The 19,807-nt window shown below is 35.9% G+C and overlaps 1 protein-coding gene across 1 annotated transcript in view; it reads left to right on the top strand.

The window, feature by feature from the left end:
- Positions 1-19,807, top strand: part of adamts3 (ADAM metallopeptidase with thrombospondin type 1 motif, 3) — a 232,580-nt gene that overhangs the window by 201,874 nt on the left and 10,899 nt on the right. Inside the window, exon 20 of the mRNA XM_022664827.2 lies at positions 14,659-14,866. Coding sequence (XP_022520548.2) covers positions 14,659-14,866 — 208 coding nt within the window. The remainder of the gene's footprint in view (positions 1-14,658; positions 14,867-19,807) is intronic.

The following is a 19,807-nucleotide window of genomic DNA, read 5'->3' as shown; positions in this document are numbered from 1 at the left end:
TGTTGGCCGTTCTTCTTGATGAAACTATCTCAGGGAGGGTAGAACATTTTAAGATGTTGGCCGAAATTGAGCTTCCCCTAATACTAATATATATATATATATCAAATTTCTTCTCTCACATATATTCCACCATCAGCTGTGAGTGATATTATTGTAAAGTGAAAGCGTTTAGGAACCACAGCAAGTATCCAACACTCTGCTGAGTCAATAACTGCCTAGTTTCAGACCCGTTGTTAGAGCTTCAAATGGGGGAGCGACTTTATAATAATGGTTTGTATTTAGAATCGAATTTCATTAAAACTCCTGTAGGCTGTATAATTAAAATGCAAGTGTATAGTTATTGCGATCATTTCTTCTAAATATTTCTATAAGCTTAAATTAATCAGAACAATCACAGAACAATTCCATACAGTAGCTGTTTTTTTTTTTTTAGAAAATATACTTATAAAATAAAATAAAATATCATTGAAAGGTTACTTAATAACAAAAATAGAATAGCATTGAAACGTTTACTTCAGTTTATTTTAGTAATTCAGTTCAAAATGTGAAACTCATTGTATTGATGTATTACACACAGAGTGATCTATTTTAAGGGTTTATTTATTTTTTTGTTGATGATTATATGATGATTATATTGCATTTAGTTCCTTGATTATATGGATTATAAGTCCTGCTGGAAAATGAAATCTGCATCTCCATAAAAGTTGTCAGCAGAGGGAGGCATCCAAACCATCACTGATTGGTGGAAACTTCACACTAGACCTCAAGCAGTTTGGACTGTGTGTCTCTCCACTCTTCCTCCAGACTCTGCTTCCTTGATTTACAAATGAAATGTAAAATTTACTGACGATCAGTGATGGTTTGGAGAGACATGTCATCTGCTGGTGTTGATCCACTGTGTTTTATCAAGTCCAAAGTCAGTGCAGTGTTTTCCCACAAAATCTTACAGCTTTTCATGCTTCCCTCTGCTGACAACTTTTATGTAGATGTGGATTTCATTTTCCAGCAGAAGTTGGCACACTGCCCACACTTCCAAAATTACCAATTGGTCTTATATAATATTCTAATTTTCTGAGATACTGATGTTTTTGGTTTTAATTGGCTGTTAGCCATAAGCATCATCAATAAAATAAAAATACACTTGTAATAGATCACTCTGTGTTTAATACATATATATAATATGTGGGTTTTACATTTTGAACTGAATTACTGAGTATATTTTCAATGGTATTCACATTTTTTGAGATGCACTAGTAAAAGACAAAGTTCAAAGTTTTATCCGGTCATTCAGCCCAGTGGGAGACAGTGAAATGTTAAGTGAAACATCTTAAATGTGCTCGAAAAGGATTCCTGTATAGCAGACATGAAAATATCAGTCTATTTTTACCTGGAGTGCTCTGTGCTCTGAGGGGATCATGGAGTACTCTATACTGTGCTTATGTCCTGCATAATCATATGTGGTGTAATATAGAGTGTATTGTACAGTGAAAGCCTGATCTCATTATTCAGTAAATACACTAGTAAAGCTCTGAGAGATATCCACACATAAAAACAGTGAAGTAGATAAGTATAGGACACGGCAGAGCTATAGGAGTGTGACATTTTCTCTGTGCTTTCCAGGAAAATGGTATTGTGGTGAGCCGTGAGAATTTCACTGATACCTACAGACAGATCTGGGAGTATAGAATATATTGTAATAAACATTTTTCCTTTTTTATTTTAAGTACCATGGTGTATGAGGTAAACACTGCCTGTTTTTGTTTACATTACCCGTCAAAAGTTTGGACACACCTTAAATTCAGTGGTAAACAAAAAAAAAGTGGTAAACAAAGTAGCACCTCTTGCTTAGAAGACACAGTCAGCTTAATGAGGTAGAGTCACAGTTGTAAAGTTGTGAAGAGGTAGAGTTACAGGTATACAGTATATAGTTCTATTTGAGTATTGTTCTAATGCATACTACCACAAGAACTACTCAACTAAATAAAGAAAAAAAAATACATTAATAAATGAAGGTCAGTCAATTCAAAACATTTTAAGAACTTTGAAAGTACCCTCAAGTGCCGTCGCAAAGACCATTTCTGGAGTTTCTGGAGGTGCTGGAGGTTTCCTTCACGTTGTGAAGCTCCAGTTCATCCCAAATCACCTCAAATCACCATCTCAGTTCATCAGATTTAGATCAGGGGATTGTAGAGGAGAAACCCTTTTTTACAGTTTACTATGTAATTCCATATGTGTTTCTTAATTGTATCCATGTCTTTAATATGAATCTACAATGCAGAAAATCAATTAACTATAGAAAAAAAAATAATGAAAATGACTGGCACGGTATATTACATTCCCACGAATCAGATGTGTATTCAATCTAGGATTCCATATGATTAAAATCATTAAACTGCACAGAAATGTACACTAGTCCAGAATACAGGATGTTCCTCTTGCATTTAGTTCCTTGAACATTCTTACGAGATTGGTTGTGATGCATTTGGCTAGCTTTGATTTTTTCCAGGCCTAAAATAATTAGATTTGATTAACATTATTCAAAAACTTCAGTTTGGCAAAACAAACATATCCAAAGTGACCTAAATCTGATTTAAAAAGTTCATAATTGACATGTTAATAAAGTCTTGACAAAATCAGAACTGTGTAACATTAGGGCAAAAAAATCTGATTCGATTCACTTAAGTTTGGTAATGTGGACACAACCAAAGTGACTTAAATCTAATTTGAAAAGTTTTTTTTAAGATAATGTCTATATAGCCCAAAAAACTATATCTATCTTAAATTAAGACAAAAAACCCTGATGATATGAACACAGAACACGTGATTCAAATATTGCTTTCAAAATATTAGAATTGCCATATCAAGACAGACTTAAAAAAAATGGCCTCAAATAATACAAAACAACAACAACACTCTAGCCTGGTAATATGAACATAGCCATTCTGCCCTGACCAAACAAATCAGCATACATTTGCATAGCCACCAATTTTCACCTGTTCAAAAAGCAATCCAAACAGAAATCATTTACATATGCCTGTGATAAAAGCACAATAATGAAAGTGGCTTGTTTTTTTACCCCTTACCATAGTTTTGACAGTGGTCTGAAACATAAAACACAGCTCCAAACATTTGTGAGTAAACCCCAGGTTTATTATATTTAATCAAATCAAATTTAAAAATTAAAAATAAGAAATGTGTAGTGCCTCTTTTTCCTTTTCCATTAAGATTCTCAGTGTTGCTCTGGGCTAACGACCATTTGAATTCAGGTGTGAAAATAGTAATTGCACTCGAGTGCGGACCAGAACGTCCACACAGAGACCACTTTAGAGGAGGAACTCAACCAAATTCTGGAGTTATTCATTTGTGGTGAGAATGTTATCTGGTCTCTGTCCGAACAAACTATCAGCTATGCTCCACAAGTTTGAGCTAAACTGTAGTCAGCAGGTGCAGTAACATATATTGTCTCTACTGTTGATCCATTATAAACTGCACAGAAATATACACTAGTCCAGAATACAGGATGTTCCTCTTGCATTTAGTTCCTTGAACATTCTTACCTGATTGGTTGCGATGCATTTGGCTAGCTTTTGTTTTTCCAGTGCGAAAACAAACCAAAACCAAAGGGGACAGTCTACTAGGGGTGGCCAATATGCCCCTAAAATAATATTGCGATATTTCATGATATTTACATGATAACGGTACTCTTGGTGATATAATAATACAAAAAATAAAATAAAAATAATAATAATAATGAAATGTATTTATATAGCACCTTTCATACATAAAAATGCAGCTCAAAGTGCTTCACAATAAAATTAAATAAAACAGCAAAATGTAAAAGTAATATAAAACAAATAAAGGTTAAAAAGTAACAATTTCATAAAATAGTAGTAAATGAAAGACATTTATATTAAAATAAAATATAGAATAAAATAGATTTTTAAAAAATTATAAAATAAAAATAAGAACAAAATGTATTAAGTAAAAATATATAATTATAATATAAAATATAATTATATATAATTTAAATATAAGCAGAACAGAAGCTAGTAGAAAGCTAAGCTAAACAGGAAAGTATGACAGATATGACAAAACACTGAATTAAAAAAAATATTAAGAATAAACTTCTGCAACAAAATGAAAATTGAATTTTATTAATTCATACAATATGATATGGCACACCCCTAACTGAGATATTAAAAATACAAGACTTTAATCAGAGTAAATGATCCAGAGTGTCATGATACTAATAATGCACTCCAAATATCTCTGTATATATAGGATTACAGTAAAATAAATATTGGTGTTCTTATTACGTACGATACAATATGGCACACACAGTTTATAATGCTTTTTATTCTGATAGTTGTTTGAAAATGGCACTTTTGCTTTCCTGGTGGTGCCTGAGCTGACATTTTCTTTTATTTGTAACTGAAGCACTTCACTTAAAGATAAGAGATGATAGATTTCGCAATTATGTTCTTCTTGAAAGAATTGCTCTAATATAAAAGGAACTGATTGCAATCACTGGTCTTGGCTTTTATGTGGAACACATAACACTTAACAGATGTTTAATCTTATCTGCAGCTTTAAGCACCGGCACTAGACGTGTTGAACTTAAGGACATTCTGTTGCAGGTGGATAGAGTGAGTTGTCAATGTATTTTTTATTTTACTTTTTATTTTTTATTAAACAGTATTACTACAATTTACAGTTCAGTAGACACTGCTGTGAATCTTTTTTATGTGCTCATTTGTAGGGCTGGGCAGTAAACCAAAAAAATTACTGAAACCAGAGAGCTTATTGTTAGTGTAGTCTTGGACACGTTGGTTAATTCTGTTTTGAAATATGAAGAAAATTTGTCTAAACATGGCTGAAAAAAAGCACTTTTTGGCGTTTGGTTGGATAAGGGGAAATATTAAATCATTTTCACTGCACAAGTAATAGTTTTTTCAGCAACTAAGCAAGAAAAATCCTGTGTTCATGAATTATAATTGAAGTAAATAGTCCAATTATCTCATATCACCAACATTTACTCAATAACACAGCTTTAATTTGCTCTTTTCTCCCAAACTTCATGCTATTTTTATGCAAACCATTACTGCCATTACACAATAGGCACTACTATTCCTATCTAAATCTAGTCTGACTGGCTGACCCCGCGCCCGTCGGAGCAGCCGTGGCCTAAAGGTTAGATAATCAGGAAGCTAAAGGTGGTTTGGTGAGAATTAAGAGGCGGTAGGAGGACAGAAGCTACAGCGCTTTCTCTTCTCTCAACATTCACGACTCTTGAGGTGCCCTTGAGCGTGGCAGCTAACTACCAATTAGTGGCCCTGTTCAGTAGTGTGAGTGTAAGTGTGTGTTCACGTCAGCAGATTGGGTTGAATGTGCAGGCTGAATTCACTAGGCTGTGCTGCTGTGCATTGGTGATAAAATGTGTATCTTAATTCGAATGTACGTATTCACACTCCATTTATTCACTGCTGTCACCTCCAAAATAACTACAATTTCATGATATTTAGTCTTATAACACCTTGAAAACTTAAAACACAGTGAAATTTGTGTTTGCACAAATATGTATGTTGGCTCTAGGCCACGCTGCACAATAACTTTTGAACATTGAGCGTCTACATACTTAGAATTAAAAATTAGAAAATAGGAAGAAATATTTACCCATATTTAGGACAATCCCATTTCTCTTTTGTACCCCTACTTGTTTTCGAGTGTAACCCTTCCCTTTGAAACAGAGTTAAAGTTAGAGGAAAAGGAGAAATTCTCCCTCTAAGAATTGGAACAACCTTTCCAGCACCTGTAGGTGACCCTGCGGGGCTGATGTAATGATAGCAGTGGAGCGCTAAAGTTCAGCAACTTAGCTGCTGTGGGTTAACTAGTTAGGGCTGGTAAATTTTAGGGCTTTGTATGTCTTTAGAAAGGGGGCAGGTGGTGCATCAGTTACTTATTATTATCAAATCTTTAATTCATCTGTAATGGGCAGCTGAAATTAGCTTTTACTAGTTTTTTTGTTATATATATTATTAAATGCTGCAGCCTCAGCTGCACTATTTAAGGTGGAATGGGAAAGTTAGTTAGCTAGCTACTGCGATGAACTACTAGTGATATTTTATTTTTTGAAGAAAAATGAATGAAGGAAACAGCCATAAAACACTGTAACTACACTTTATACACTATGATAATATAGCTATAGTAAAGTATTGTTTAGTATTGTTTTTTAAGAGAAAATACTCAGAGTTGTGGGGTTTCTTTGGTCGCTTTTGCTGCACCATCATGCCAGTGAGTTTTGTAGCCCTCTGTTTTAAGTGTGCCTTTGACAAATCTGTTTGCCAGCCTAACAAGAATCAGGACTAAGTGGTAGGGCCAAGGGGTAAAATGGGATTGGACCGTAGCTTCAAACTGGATTAATATAATTTTTTAGGGCTCGTTTAATAGAATTTAAAATGCTCTGGAATCTTTTCTGACACTTTTCTGACAGCTTTAGTCTTGGGGAGAATAGCGAGCTTATGTTCCAATAAAACTATTGCTTAACTATATAAGATATCGCAATATCAGTATTGATCCCATCTCTAATTATTACAGTATTGCATAACTATTACAACCCCACATCCCCATGTACTAATGTAATCCCATTCAAATATGGCTTTTGACAAGAAAATTGACCTATATCTCACAAAATGCACTGTTCCTTAAAGCAATCTGCTGTAATAAAGAGGATTGATGGTCTAAGTACTGTGGAATTTCCATTGTAAAGCAGTTTATTAGTTTAATACTAAAATACTCTGTAATTATGGTGTGGAAATGTATAAAAGACTCAAGACTCCTCCAGTTGGTTCCTCATTGAAGCGCTAGCTTTTGTCTCGGCACATGCTCTCGTTTTCACAGCTGTGCGAAACTGTGACAGTAGAAATTAAACCGTGACATCCCTGAAATATACAGCCGAGATCAGAGGAGCAAGCAGTAGATCTCCTTTTCTCATCTCTCAATCGATGTGTGGATCACACCCTACTTCTGCTCCATAACCGCAGCATTCCTGGACAGATTTATGAATGCAGTAGTTAGAGGAAGGGCACTCCTCAAAGCACTGCTTAGCAATGCAAATGCAAAGCGTTTTTTTTCTGGGGTTCAGGGTCAACTTCCAGCTGCTGGAGATATGGATGAGCTGCCTTTGTCATGGTTGGTGGATTGCAGCATACAGGCTTATCGTAATCTTCTATATGATGAGAGCTTGTTTGTAGAGCACTGTGATAATAATGACTTTCCATTCCAGCACAGGTGCTTCAATTAACCTTCATTGTCATAGCAGAGGTGCTGTGCCCTAATGCTGCATTTGTAGTTGGACGTTTTTGGTTGTATATACACACATAATCTTCAGTGGTCAGTCATGCCAACTTACCTTCTAAGACCCAGACTTGGTTTGGTGCGCATTTTAATTTTTTATAGCTTTCATAGCTATTTAGGATGAGTAAGACCTAAAAAGTGTAAAAACTAAACTTTGTCTTTGTACAGGAAGTCGTTTTTGCAAACAAACAAAGCCCTTATATGGGGATAGTAGTTTATTTTAACATTTTTTTTAATAATCCTTGCCATTTAGGATCAGAAGAACTCTTACAGTAAGTAAATAATCTAGTTTCAAACGTAATCTAGTTTTTAAGCAATTTAAACATTTTAGACACGGTTCCAAGCAAACATCAGGAGCATTTAATTTGTGGTAAGAACTTTATCCGACCTCGATTCGACCCAACTGTCAAATATACTCCTCAGACTTGAGCTAAACAGCTGTTCGGGTGCAGTTTAACCTGATTTATTACTGTAGCCATGAACAAATGCTGGCTCTGCTGTTGCTCCACGCAAAACTGTTTTCACACTGACTAGAATACAACTCTGAAAAAAATATTAAAAGACCCCTCAGTTTCTGAATCAGTTTCTCTGATTTTGCTATTTATTGGTATATGTTTGAGTAAAATGAACATTGTTGTTTTATTCTATAAACTACAGACAACATTTCTCCCAAATTCCAAGTAAAATAATGAGAATAAAAATGTTGTAATTTAGAGCATTTACAGTATTTGCAGAAAATGAGAAATGCCCAAAATAACAAAAAAGATGCAGAGCTTTCAGAAGAAAACAAGTTTATATTTATAAAGTTTTAGGAGTTCACAAATCAATATTTGGTGGAATAATCCTGGTTTTTAATCACAGTTTCCATGCATCTTTGCATGTTCTCCTCCACCAGTCTTTCACACTGCTTTTGGATAACTTTATGCCGCTCCTGGTTCAAAATTCAAGCAGTTCAGTTTGGTTTGATGGCTTGTGATCATCCATCTTCCTCTTGATTATATTCCAGAGGTTTTTAATTTGGTAAAATCAAAGAAACTCATCATTTCTTAGTGGTCTCTTCATTGTTTTCCATAGCTGTATGCACAACGCTCGCAGCTCACGTCCACTAAACCCTACTTATTGGGCGGACATCCCATTAAAACACTGTGTTTGAAAGTGCAGCAAAAAAAAATCACATTTATTGTCAAAGCAGCTTCACACTGCACAGATATATGCGCTGAAACAAAAACTGTTCCAGACCAGCTGTATTTACTATTTATTTCCGCCTCAAGGGGAAACCCCTTAAAACTGACTCCCCCTATCACTAGTAATGTCCCAACACACCAGGAGGGTGAAGACTAACACATGCTTCCTCCGATACATGTGAATTCAGCCACTGCTTCTTTTCGAGCTGCTGCTGATGCAGCATTGCCGAGCAGCACTACAGTACGCTCGGAGGAAAGCGCAGCAACTGGTTCCGATACATCAGCTCACAGACACCCTGAAACCACCATCTACCCACCCAGAGGGAACAGGGCCAATTTTGCTCCCTCTGAGCGCCGGCAGCTTGATGGGCTTGATGGCAAAGCTGCATGAGCTGGGGTTCGAACCTGCGACCTCCTGCTCATAGTGCGCTTTAGACCGCTGGACCACTCGGCGCCCTTAATGTGTAGTTTTTAATATTGCAGTCTACTTTTAAGAAGTTATTGAACATTAAAATGAACATTAAATTAATAACAAACCTTGCCATAGCTATACTGTAGTTCATTTATATACAGTAAAAAGTTCACATAAAATAAAACAACCAAATCTTAACAAATTGTAAACAAATTACTACTTTAACATTTTACTTACAGACCAATAAACAACACATTTTGACCACTGGATTTATCCACATTGTTAGAATAAAAAGAACAGTTCCATTCTAACAGCTGTTAAACTGAACTTGGAGACCTTTATATATATATAGACTTTATTTATGAATCTTACCCATATCTGTAGATTACATATGATGATAAGCCTTTGTACACTGATTGGTATAAAAGCCTGCAGATTGTGAGAGCCTGTCGAGAGCAGGCAGCTGTCGTGTATTTCCCCGTATTTAAAAAAAATAAAAGATGTACTTGAAGCACTTCAGCTGAAAGGTCTCAAAGGAGACGTCTGAGGAGAGTCGGACAGATCTACAGATTAGTGCTGCTAATTTAAAGCAGATCAGGAACAGACAGGCTCTTCTCATGTGAATCGTGAGGAACATATGAAGGGAATATATTACAGGTGCTGCTGGCATGTTTTGATTGGTGTTCTGATGCTGTCAGGTGCAGAAACGTTGAAGTTGGAGGAGCTTATTCTGCTTTCGTAACCTGTGCTTCATTCAGACTGTTTTTTTTTTTATTTTATTTAGTGTGTTAAACTTTCTTCACACCTTTAGTGGATGGAGCTTCACAGGTACTTAAAGGTGTGAAGCTGATGTGATGGTACAATAATTCAGTAGCATTATCTTATTGTGATAAATAATAACCTTATTAAAGGTATTATATTTCAAGTGTTAATATAATAAGCTGGTCATTTGTTCGGTGCGTGACACTAAGTCAGTTTTAATTGGAGAGTAGTGCAGATATTACCCTCAGTGTCTTTTCTTTTCTGTAGTGGAATATTAACATAACACAGCAGATGGCAGACCTGCCAACATGTACGCATTTTGCATAGTGGACACGCAATTTGACCTCCTAGTACGATTGTATGGCTCCATATTCTGTAGTAGGGGTGGGCGATATTGCTCTAAAATAATATCACAATGTTTCAATAATAATAAAACTCTTGTCGACAAAACACTGAATTAAAAACATTATTTCAAGAATACACTACTGCAACAAAATAAAAATAAATTTTAATTATTGGATACGATATGATATGGCACATCCCTATACAAGAATTTGATCAGATTTGTAACAGAATTCAATTATCCAGAATGTCATAATACTAATAATGCACTTCAAATATCTCCATATATCCAGAGTTAAAGTAAAATAAATTATACAAAACCTAGTCTCTTGTAGATATACAGCTCTGGAAAAAACTAAGAGACCACTTAAGATTCTGAATCAGTTTTTCTGATTTAGCTATTTATAGGTTTATGTTTGAGTAAAATGAACATTGTTGTTTTAGTTTATAAGCTACAGACAACATTTCTCCCAAATTCCAATAAAATATTGTCATTTAGAGCATTTATTTGCAGAAAATGAGAAATGCCCAAAATAACAAAAAAGATGCAGAGCTTTCAGAAGAAAACAAGTTTATATTTATAAAGTTTTAGGAGTTCACAAATCAATATTTGGTGGAATAATCCTGGTTTTTAATCACAGTTTCCATGCATCTTTGCATGTTCTCCTCCACCAGTCTTTCACACTGCTTTTGGATAACTTTATGCCGCTCCTGGTTCAAAATTCAAGCAGTTCAGCTTGGTTTAATAGCTTGTGATCATCCATCTTCCTCTTGATTATATTCCAGAGGTTTTTAATTTGGTAAAATCAAAGAAACTCATCATTTCTTAGTGGTCTCTTCATTGTTTTCCATAGCTGTATGCACAACGCTCGCAGCTCACGTCCACTAAACCCTACTTATTGGGCGGACATCCCATTAAAACACTGTGTTTGAAAGTGCAGCAAAAAAAAATCACATTTATTGTTAAAGCAGCTTCACACTGCACAGATATATGCGCTGAAACAAAAGCTGTTCCAGACCAGCTGTATTTACTATTTATTTCCGCCTCAAGGGGAAACCCCTTAAAACATAAATAGGAGGACATTTCGGTTACAGCCATAGACATATATTTTAATGTGTAGTTTTTTTTATATATATATAATTTTATTTCAAATTTTTCCCATTTTCTCCCCAATTTACACGGCCAATTACCCAACCCACTCATTAGGACTCCCCCTATCACTAGTAATGTCCCAACACACCAGGAGGGTGAAGACTAGCACATGCTTCCTCCGATACATGTGAATTCAGTGATACATCAGCTCACAGACACCCTGAAACCACCATCTACCCACCCAGAGGGAACAGGGCCAATTTTGCTCCCTCTGAGCGCCGGCAGCTTGATGGGCTTGATGGCAAAGCTGCATGAGCTGGGGTTCGAACCTGCGACCTCCTGCTCATAGTGCGCTTTAGACCGCTGGACCACTCGGCGCCCTTAATGTGTAGTTTTTAATATTGCAGTCTACTTTTAAGAAGTTATTGAACAATAACTTATTTGCAGAAAATGAGAATTGGCTAAAATAACAAAAAAGATGCAGAGCTTTCAGACCTCAAATAATGCAAAGAAAACAAGTTCATATTCATAAAGTTTTAAGAGTTCAAAAATCAATATTTGTTGGAATAACCCTGATTTTAAATCACAGTTCTCATGCATCTTGGCATGTTCTCCTCCACCAGCCTTACACACTGCTTTTGGGCAACTTTATACCACTCCTGGTACGAAAATTCATTTCAGCTTGGTTTGATGGCTTGTGATCATCCATCTTCCTCTTGATTATATTTCAGAGGTTTTAATTTGGTAAAATCAAAGAACTTCACAATTTTTAAGTGGTCTCTTATTTTTGTCTAGAGCTGTATAATAGAAAATGAGAACATTCTGAATAAAAAAAAGTAGTACCCTGATGTGATGATTATAAATCTTTGTTTTACTTTATCAATGAAGCTCTTTGGATCTGACACATTTTTTATTAAAGATTGTGTGTCAACATTTTTAACAGAATCATTTTAGACCTACTTTATTATATTAATTTTGATTATAGTTTTAGTTGATTTTTGGTTTTATTGTCTATGTCTGCACTGATGTTTTAAAAATCGAATGGTCACGAAAATGTGCCTTGAAAGCATGGAAACGTCATGAAAATATGATGGACATTTATGGGTTAAAAAGTGTATGATAAAATAATCTTTACAGTCATTACAATATTCTAGTTTTTAAGCATCAAAACTACCATAAAATATTATAATACAGTAAAAAAAGAACCACACTACACAATTATTACTGCCTCTCTCTTAAAAATACAGGGAACTACTAGCATTTAAAAATAAATAAATCATGATTGTTGTGATTACTGCAGTTAATACAATTTTTTTTTAAGTGACTCCACTTAATATAAATATAATTTAATTTTGCCAATGTAAGGCTAATTCCTTGTATGGTTTACAAACACAGGGACTGCTGGATATTTGCGCTGGTGATTTTATTTTTATGCAACTATTATCCATTAAGACATGCAGGCTAGTAAAGTACAATACTTTTATGATCAAATGCATTTTGTAAAAAAAAAAAAAAGGGAAGGATATTTGTACTCATAAAATTCTTTTAAGGTTGGCAGGTCTGCAACTGTGATCATAATTTCCAGTAATGGAAGAATGAACGTTCTGTACTTCTGCAGATGGATTTAGAACAGCCTGCGTGAAACCATGTGCTGCGTTATTGCAAAACTGAGAAATATGACTTTTTAATGCTTTCTAGGCTTCATCACTTTATGAAAGCAGATAGCCACTAAAACACTGAAGCTTTTAGAACTTTTTTCCATTTGTTCCATTTCCATTTTTCCACTTTACTGGAATCCATTAGTCCATTTTCTCCACCGATTCCACTGGCCTGTAACAATATGTGCATTAAATCTGTTCATTGAATCCCAGCTGTGTGCTGTCCCAAAGCTCTGAAAGCAAAGCTAGAGCACACCGCTGGTCATGTAAACACAGCCATACTGTCTGTTCTCAATCAGATGTTATCCATGTGACTGTTGCTTCCACGCATGTTGAGGTGATTGACACTGTATGTTACAGGCAGCAGTGTGAATTTCTGCACTGCCAGACTGATAAATTATTCATTAAGCTCATGAAAGCCATCTTTTTCAGAGCTTGCTGCTTTTCATACGATTTATTTTTAGTTGAACATACATTAGATAACATGTACAGCTGATACTGATGATCACAGAAATGCAAATTATAAAAGTATTTAAAAAAAAAAAACATCAATGGGTTCGAAAAAAAAAGCATGTGATGTGATTAAAGTATAAACTTTCAGCTTTAATTCAAGGGGTTTTAAAGCAAAATTGCATTAACCATTTAGTAAATACAGCCATTTTCAGGCACTTTTTTCCATTTTACAGGATCAAAAATATATGGACAAACTAATAATTATAAAGAGTACTGTTAATACGTGGATACAAATTAAATTTTATGTGAGTAGGGCGTAAAAATGAACTTGAACTTGCCATTTTATCGTCTGTCCCTGTCGGCTCTCTACCACACTCCTGGCCACCATTGTATACAGCAGTGCTCTGATAATCAAAGCTTCTCAAAGACCTCCTACAATGTTCTGTATGAATAAATGTGACATTTTCCCATGAATAATTTTGGTTGCCAGATATTCAGTGCATCCCTAATACCTTGACTGCAGTCATCATTATGCTTGACAGAACCCTTTCCCTTCTTTTCCACACGTAACTTACAGGATCAAACAAAATTGGATAAAGTAACAGTTATAAAGAGCATTGATAATATGTGGATACAAACGTAATTTTATGTGAGTAGGGTATAAAAATGAACTTACACCTGCCATTTTATCGTCTCTCTCTGTCGGCTCTCTCCCACATTCCTGGCCACCATTGTATACAGCAGTGCTGAAGTGCCAGAATTCACTCGCATATAACAGCAGAATGGTTCAATCACTTGCTTTTCATGCAGAATGTCAGAGTTCAATCTCTTATCACGGGCACTTACTGCTGCTCTAATAGTAAATGTGATCATATTCCCATCGGTTTTATTACAGTTCTTCAGCATGTACGTATGTGAACAGTACCACAAAAAAAAATTATGTTTGTCATCAACGGAAAAATAATTCCCAAGTTTACCAAGACATTTTGCAGAAAAACTAAAGAGCAAGAAAAACTTGCAGAAGAATTAAAGACACTAGAGTGTTGGATAGTTATATGTTTATACTTCTCTACATCCAACCACAATCAGATTTACTCTACCTGGATGGAGATGTGTATCTGCATAGGGTTTTTATTGAATGATGAGGAGCCGGAATGAAAAAACAAGCTGAAATTAAATGGGAGTAGCGAGGATATTTGTAAAATATAAGGAGTAGAAATTTCAGACATTTGTGTTCATGGCATGTTCTTTGTTTAACAAAAAACAAGTTGCAAATGCTTAATTATGAATAAGAAGAGGTTATTCCTCAATACAGTCAATTGATAGTTTGTCCTCAGCATCGAGGCATCTGTGTCAATGAGAAAAACATAATAAAGATTTATCTGTTTTGTTTTCTAACAGGTGGATAGCTGAGGAGTGGGAGCACTGCACTAAAACCTGTGGAAGCCTTGGTTTCCAGATCCGCACCGTTCGCTGCGTCCAGTTCCTCCATGAGGGCACCAATCGCTCCATTCACAGCAAGTACTGCAGCGGAGACAAACCTGAGGTCAGGCGGCCCTGCAACCGAGTGCCCTGCCCCGCTCAGTGGAGGACTGGAGCCTGGTCTGAGGTGGGTTTTTCATCACACCACAACTTAACCCAGTCATTCCCAATCCCAGTCCTTGGGGACCCCACACTGCACGCAGTTTAGGTTAGATATAATTGAATTACAGGTAATATTATGGTGTATGAATTGGACACTCCTGGTCACTGTGAATAGTTAAGTGAATAAAAGGTAAGCTTACTCCAAATCCTTTAAACATTAATTTAAAGTAGCTATGGGCTCCTCTAAGCAGCTGCTTAGCATTCTGAAAAGTAAAATATTACAATAACAACTGCCCTCAAACAGAATAAAGCTATAAGAAGAACAGAGCTGTTTCAGGATTCGCTATCTCAGTTTGCAGACTATGAGAGAGGTCTACTGTTCTACTGTGCAGCATCACTTCTACCATTCATGGAAAATACAGAAAACCATAGTAGGAAAAAAAAAATCCTCTCCAAACATTAAGTACAGGAATGACTTTTACATCAACAATTAACAGCATAAAATATAAAATAGCATTGCAGAACACACAGGTCAGTGTTCTCTGCTGAGAAGCACAGAGGCACTGCGCCGTTAAAATAGCAATCCGAGTTCAGCTGGTTCTTAACGGGAATGAGAGGCAAGTGACACGCTGATCGGTTTATTTCATGTTTCGACCAAAACATACCCATGATTAATTAAGAGAATTTTCGATTTTTTGCTTGTTTCAAGTCACGTAAGGCGTACTTTTCTCACCCTTACCATATTAAACACACACTGAAAAGCCTTAAATCAAGCTGCGCCCGTCAGCCCTTCTACAGATTGTTAAAATAGGGCCTTCAGTGTTCATTTTTAAATTGTAGTTTTGAAGGTGTTAATGTTTTCTTTAAATAGTAGAACAAAATACATACATGCTATGTAATCCATTTAGTGGTGAAAAAATGGCAAATTTAATCAAAAAGCCTTCTGCCAATATTTCATTTTGTTCAAAAAATGTCATTTCAGTGCATCCCTAGTATTTGCCATATGTCACTGTCTGTGCGCACATGTGTGTGTTTAGATGTGTTTACCTTCTAAGACCCTGCATCCTCACATTACATTTTTGCTTCTCTGCAGCATGACACTTTATTTTTTAAAACCTTCACCCTTTGGCCTCATATGGAGGCACTGCTCATACCACCCTGTCTGTCCAAAAAAAAGTTTACACTCTAATATTTGGTTGGACCACCTTTAGCTTTTTGATTGCTGCACACATGCCATTGTTTCTATAAGCTTCTGCAGTGTCACAAGATTTATTTTAATTCAGTGTTGCATTAATTTTTCACCAAGATCTTGCAGCAGCATTGATGATGGTAGAGTCTGACCACTGCACAAAGTCTTCTCCATCCAGCACATCCCAAATATTCTCAATGAGGTTAAGGTCTGGACTCTGTGGTGAACAATCTATGTGTGAAAATGATGATCTCATGCACCCTGAATCACTCTTTCACAATTCCAGCCCCATGAATCCTGATATTGTCATCTTGGAATATACCCGTGCCATCAGGGAAGAAAAAATCGATTGATGGAATAACCTGGTCTATATTCAGTATATTCAGGTAGTCAGCTGACCTCATTCTTTCAGCACATACTGTTGCTGAACCTAGACCTGCAGACCAACTGCAGCATCAACCCCACATCATTTACGTACTTAAATCCAGGTGGAGATTTATTTTTGACCAGGCAGTCAAAAAAATCTAGTGCAATGTCTCAATATGATTTGAAAACAAATTGGCAGGAATCCCAGTTAAAAGTTTCTACAACCATCATATTTTATGACTGAAACAAGTTAATTTACTTTCTGTGGAAACTAAAGTTTAGTTTCTGGACTAATTGGATGCTTCTGATCATAAAAAATGACAAAGGATAATTTTAAATGTTAATATTAACTACTGTCCCCATATGAGGACACAGAGGACAAAGACAAAGTTGAGTATTTATACATTTTCGGTCTTTCTAATCCCAAATTGCTATCTGAAATTAAAAACAGAATATTAAAGGTGGGGGTCACAACCCAGTTGTGCTTTCAAGCACAAATATGGTAAATTCGGTTGTCTTGTCTTGTCAAACGTTGTTGTTGTTATTCTGAAGCTGTTTATAGAGTATGAATCTGTATTAACTTAACCTTTTTTTCTGTAGAATTCTTGTGTGTACCATTCACAGTGCTGTGAGTGTGCAGTGATTAGAGATTTCTCTAAGGCGTGCGCACCAGTTGCTCCTTCTTTTTTCTGTTTGAACACAATTTAAAGCCAGACGAGGTGTGCTGCACTGCTAGCGATAAAACCGAGCTTTTCTGTGGTAGTTTCTGTTTTTATTCAGGTGGATAAAAACTTTGGAGTGAAAGTCACTGTCATAATGTATTCCTCACATGGATTTCACATGCCCTTGTCTGGAAGTAAGGTGACTAGTTCAAACACAGCCAAAATACTGGCACTGCAGATATAGCAACAGATTTTTAACAATCCATCTGGAAATGCAACTCACTGCTGCAGGTTGTGGATAAAGTCAGTTTATAGAGCTGAGGATCAGGCTTTAGATGACTTGTTGCTTGAAATGATAATAAGCCACTGCTCACAACATTCCCTACCTCTCTAAACCTTTCCATTACTCCTCTCTGTAATTCTTAGGCCCTGTTCACACCTGACATTGCATCCTGTGTGATCTGATCATAGGTAGTCAGGTGTGATTGCGATATTATGCGTTTTGAGGATGCATTGAATTCAATTAATAGCACTTCTTTTTAGTTTTTTTTTCATAGTGGATATTTAAAAGAAAATAAAATAATTAATGTAAAATGCAACATCTGCAGAGGTGCACTTGCACCCACTGTAAAATTTGATGGAGGATTGAGGATGATTTAGGGATGCTTTAGCAAGACTGGAATTTGGGCAGTTTGGTTTTTGCGAATGACACATGAATCAAGCTTATCCTGGAAGGAAACTTGCTTCCCTCTGCTCTGGCAATGTTCCCCAACTCTAAGGACTGTTTTTTTTCCAGCAGGACAATGCCCAATTCCAAACAGCTAAATTAATGAAGAACCACCAGATTAAGACTCTGTCATGGCCAGCCAAATCTCCAGCCCTGAACCCCATTGAAAACCTATGGATTATAATCAAGAGAAAGATAGATGATCACAAGCCATCAAACAAATCTGAACTGCTTAAATTTTTGCACCAGGAGTGGCATAAGGTCACCCAAAAGCAGTGTGTAAGACTGGTGGAGAGAATGCCGAAACACATGAAAGCTGTGATAAAAAAATATGGGTTATTCTATTATTAATTCTGAACTCTTCCTTTAGTACTTTTAGTTTCTAAAGGAATGTGAACTTGGTTTTTTTTTCTTTACATTATTTGAGGTCTAAAAGCTCTGCATCTTTTTCTTTAATTTAACCATTTCTCATTTTTGGCAAATGAATGCTCTAAATGACAATATTTTTATTTGGAATTCGTGAAAATTTAATCAGTAGTTAGAATAGAATAAAATCACAATGTTCATTTTACTCAAAAAATACCAATACATAGTTAAATCAGAGAAAGTTGGCAATTTTTTTTTTTTTCCCAGAGCTGTATTTGTTATGAGCTTGACAGTATCGTATTGTCAATTGTGAGAAAACTGTGTGATCACATTGTGTTCATTTCTGTAATTTTTAAAAAGAAGCGATTTTAGCTGTTGGCAATTTGACCAAATAAACCTCAATGAAGTTAACAAGCTGAAAGCAAAGACACATGGCTTCAGGAACACTCATACATTCAGCCACTGATTATTGCGTATAATTAGGGCAGGTAAACATGTAGAATTCAGAAAAATTGGTGCAGTTTTCCTTTAAGTGCTCTTGTGCGCTCAGGTGTTTCAACAGGTCATGCCAAACGAACTAAATGAACTGATTAGGCTCCCTTTTAGATAAACTAATTGGTTCAGTGATGTTTTGGCAGGGACGAGTACCTGCGGCGTGTATCCGTCAGTTGAAAAGCAGGCAAATATAGAGTGGATGCCTTTGAAAGTGCTTTAACAAATGAATAAGGTGCTGATGACTGTCAAGAAGCCAAGACAATTTTCTAAAACTGCCTTAAGGGGAAAAGACTACAAAAAATTCAGGGTTTCTATGAGTATTTAATTTCCGTTCAGCTGTGCTAAAAGCTATGGAACATCATTCACTGTGTACAGAAGGCCCTGTTTCCCAGACGGAATGTGATTCAATCCCAGCTGACATTTCCAAAGACTTCACAAATGGTAGCAGTCAGTTCAGGCAGCTGGGATATTTAAGCTTTAATTTAATAATTTAAGCTTCCACTATAATTGGAAAGATTTGCGAGAGCATTCTTTTCACAACAGCAAAGGTGAAGCATGCATTTAGCACAAATAACCCAAAAAAAGACTACACTTACAGTGGCAATAAAATTCTGTATTCACAATTACACAGATACATCAGTGCATAACCACCCAGATAAAGGCTTGCATTGCTTTACCATATTGATTTTGACCACAAGCTAAATTACTGTGCTTGTGCTAATGACACTGTATTTTTTGTACTATAAGGTTCACTTAAAATCCTTTAATTTTCCCAAAAATTATCAGTGCACCTTATATATGAATTATACCAGTCAGGTATTAAGGAGCAGTAAAGCCACTCTGCTGAAGTACAGCGTTATACAATAGTTTCAGTTTAGTTCTCCAGCACAGGGGCTGGAGTTAGCCGCTAATGCTAATGCTCCAGCCTTTGTGCTGGAGAAATTTGGGAATCTAAGCTTACTACAAATAAACGGAAGCTCTTTACTCACCCATATAAACAGGAGTTTTCAGGAGAGAAATCTGTGTAGATTAACATCCAGCACTCGTTTAACTTAAAAAGAAAGTCTTTCTTTATTACAGTTTTGTTTACTTAGCTTACCTTTACTTTAACTTAGTTAGCTACCCCCCACCACCACCACACAGCAGCGAGACCTGCTGAAT

The sequence above is a fragment of the Astyanax mexicanus genome, chromosome 22, assembly GCF_023375975.1.
Source record: "Astyanax mexicanus isolate ESR-SI-001 chromosome 22, AstMex3_surface, whole genome shotgun sequence".
In the NCBI taxonomy this organism is placed as follows: domain Eukaryota; kingdom Metazoa; phylum Chordata; class Actinopteri; order Characiformes; family Acestrorhamphidae; genus Astyanax; species Astyanax mexicanus.
This window is presented reverse-complemented; position numbering and strand designations above follow the sequence as displayed.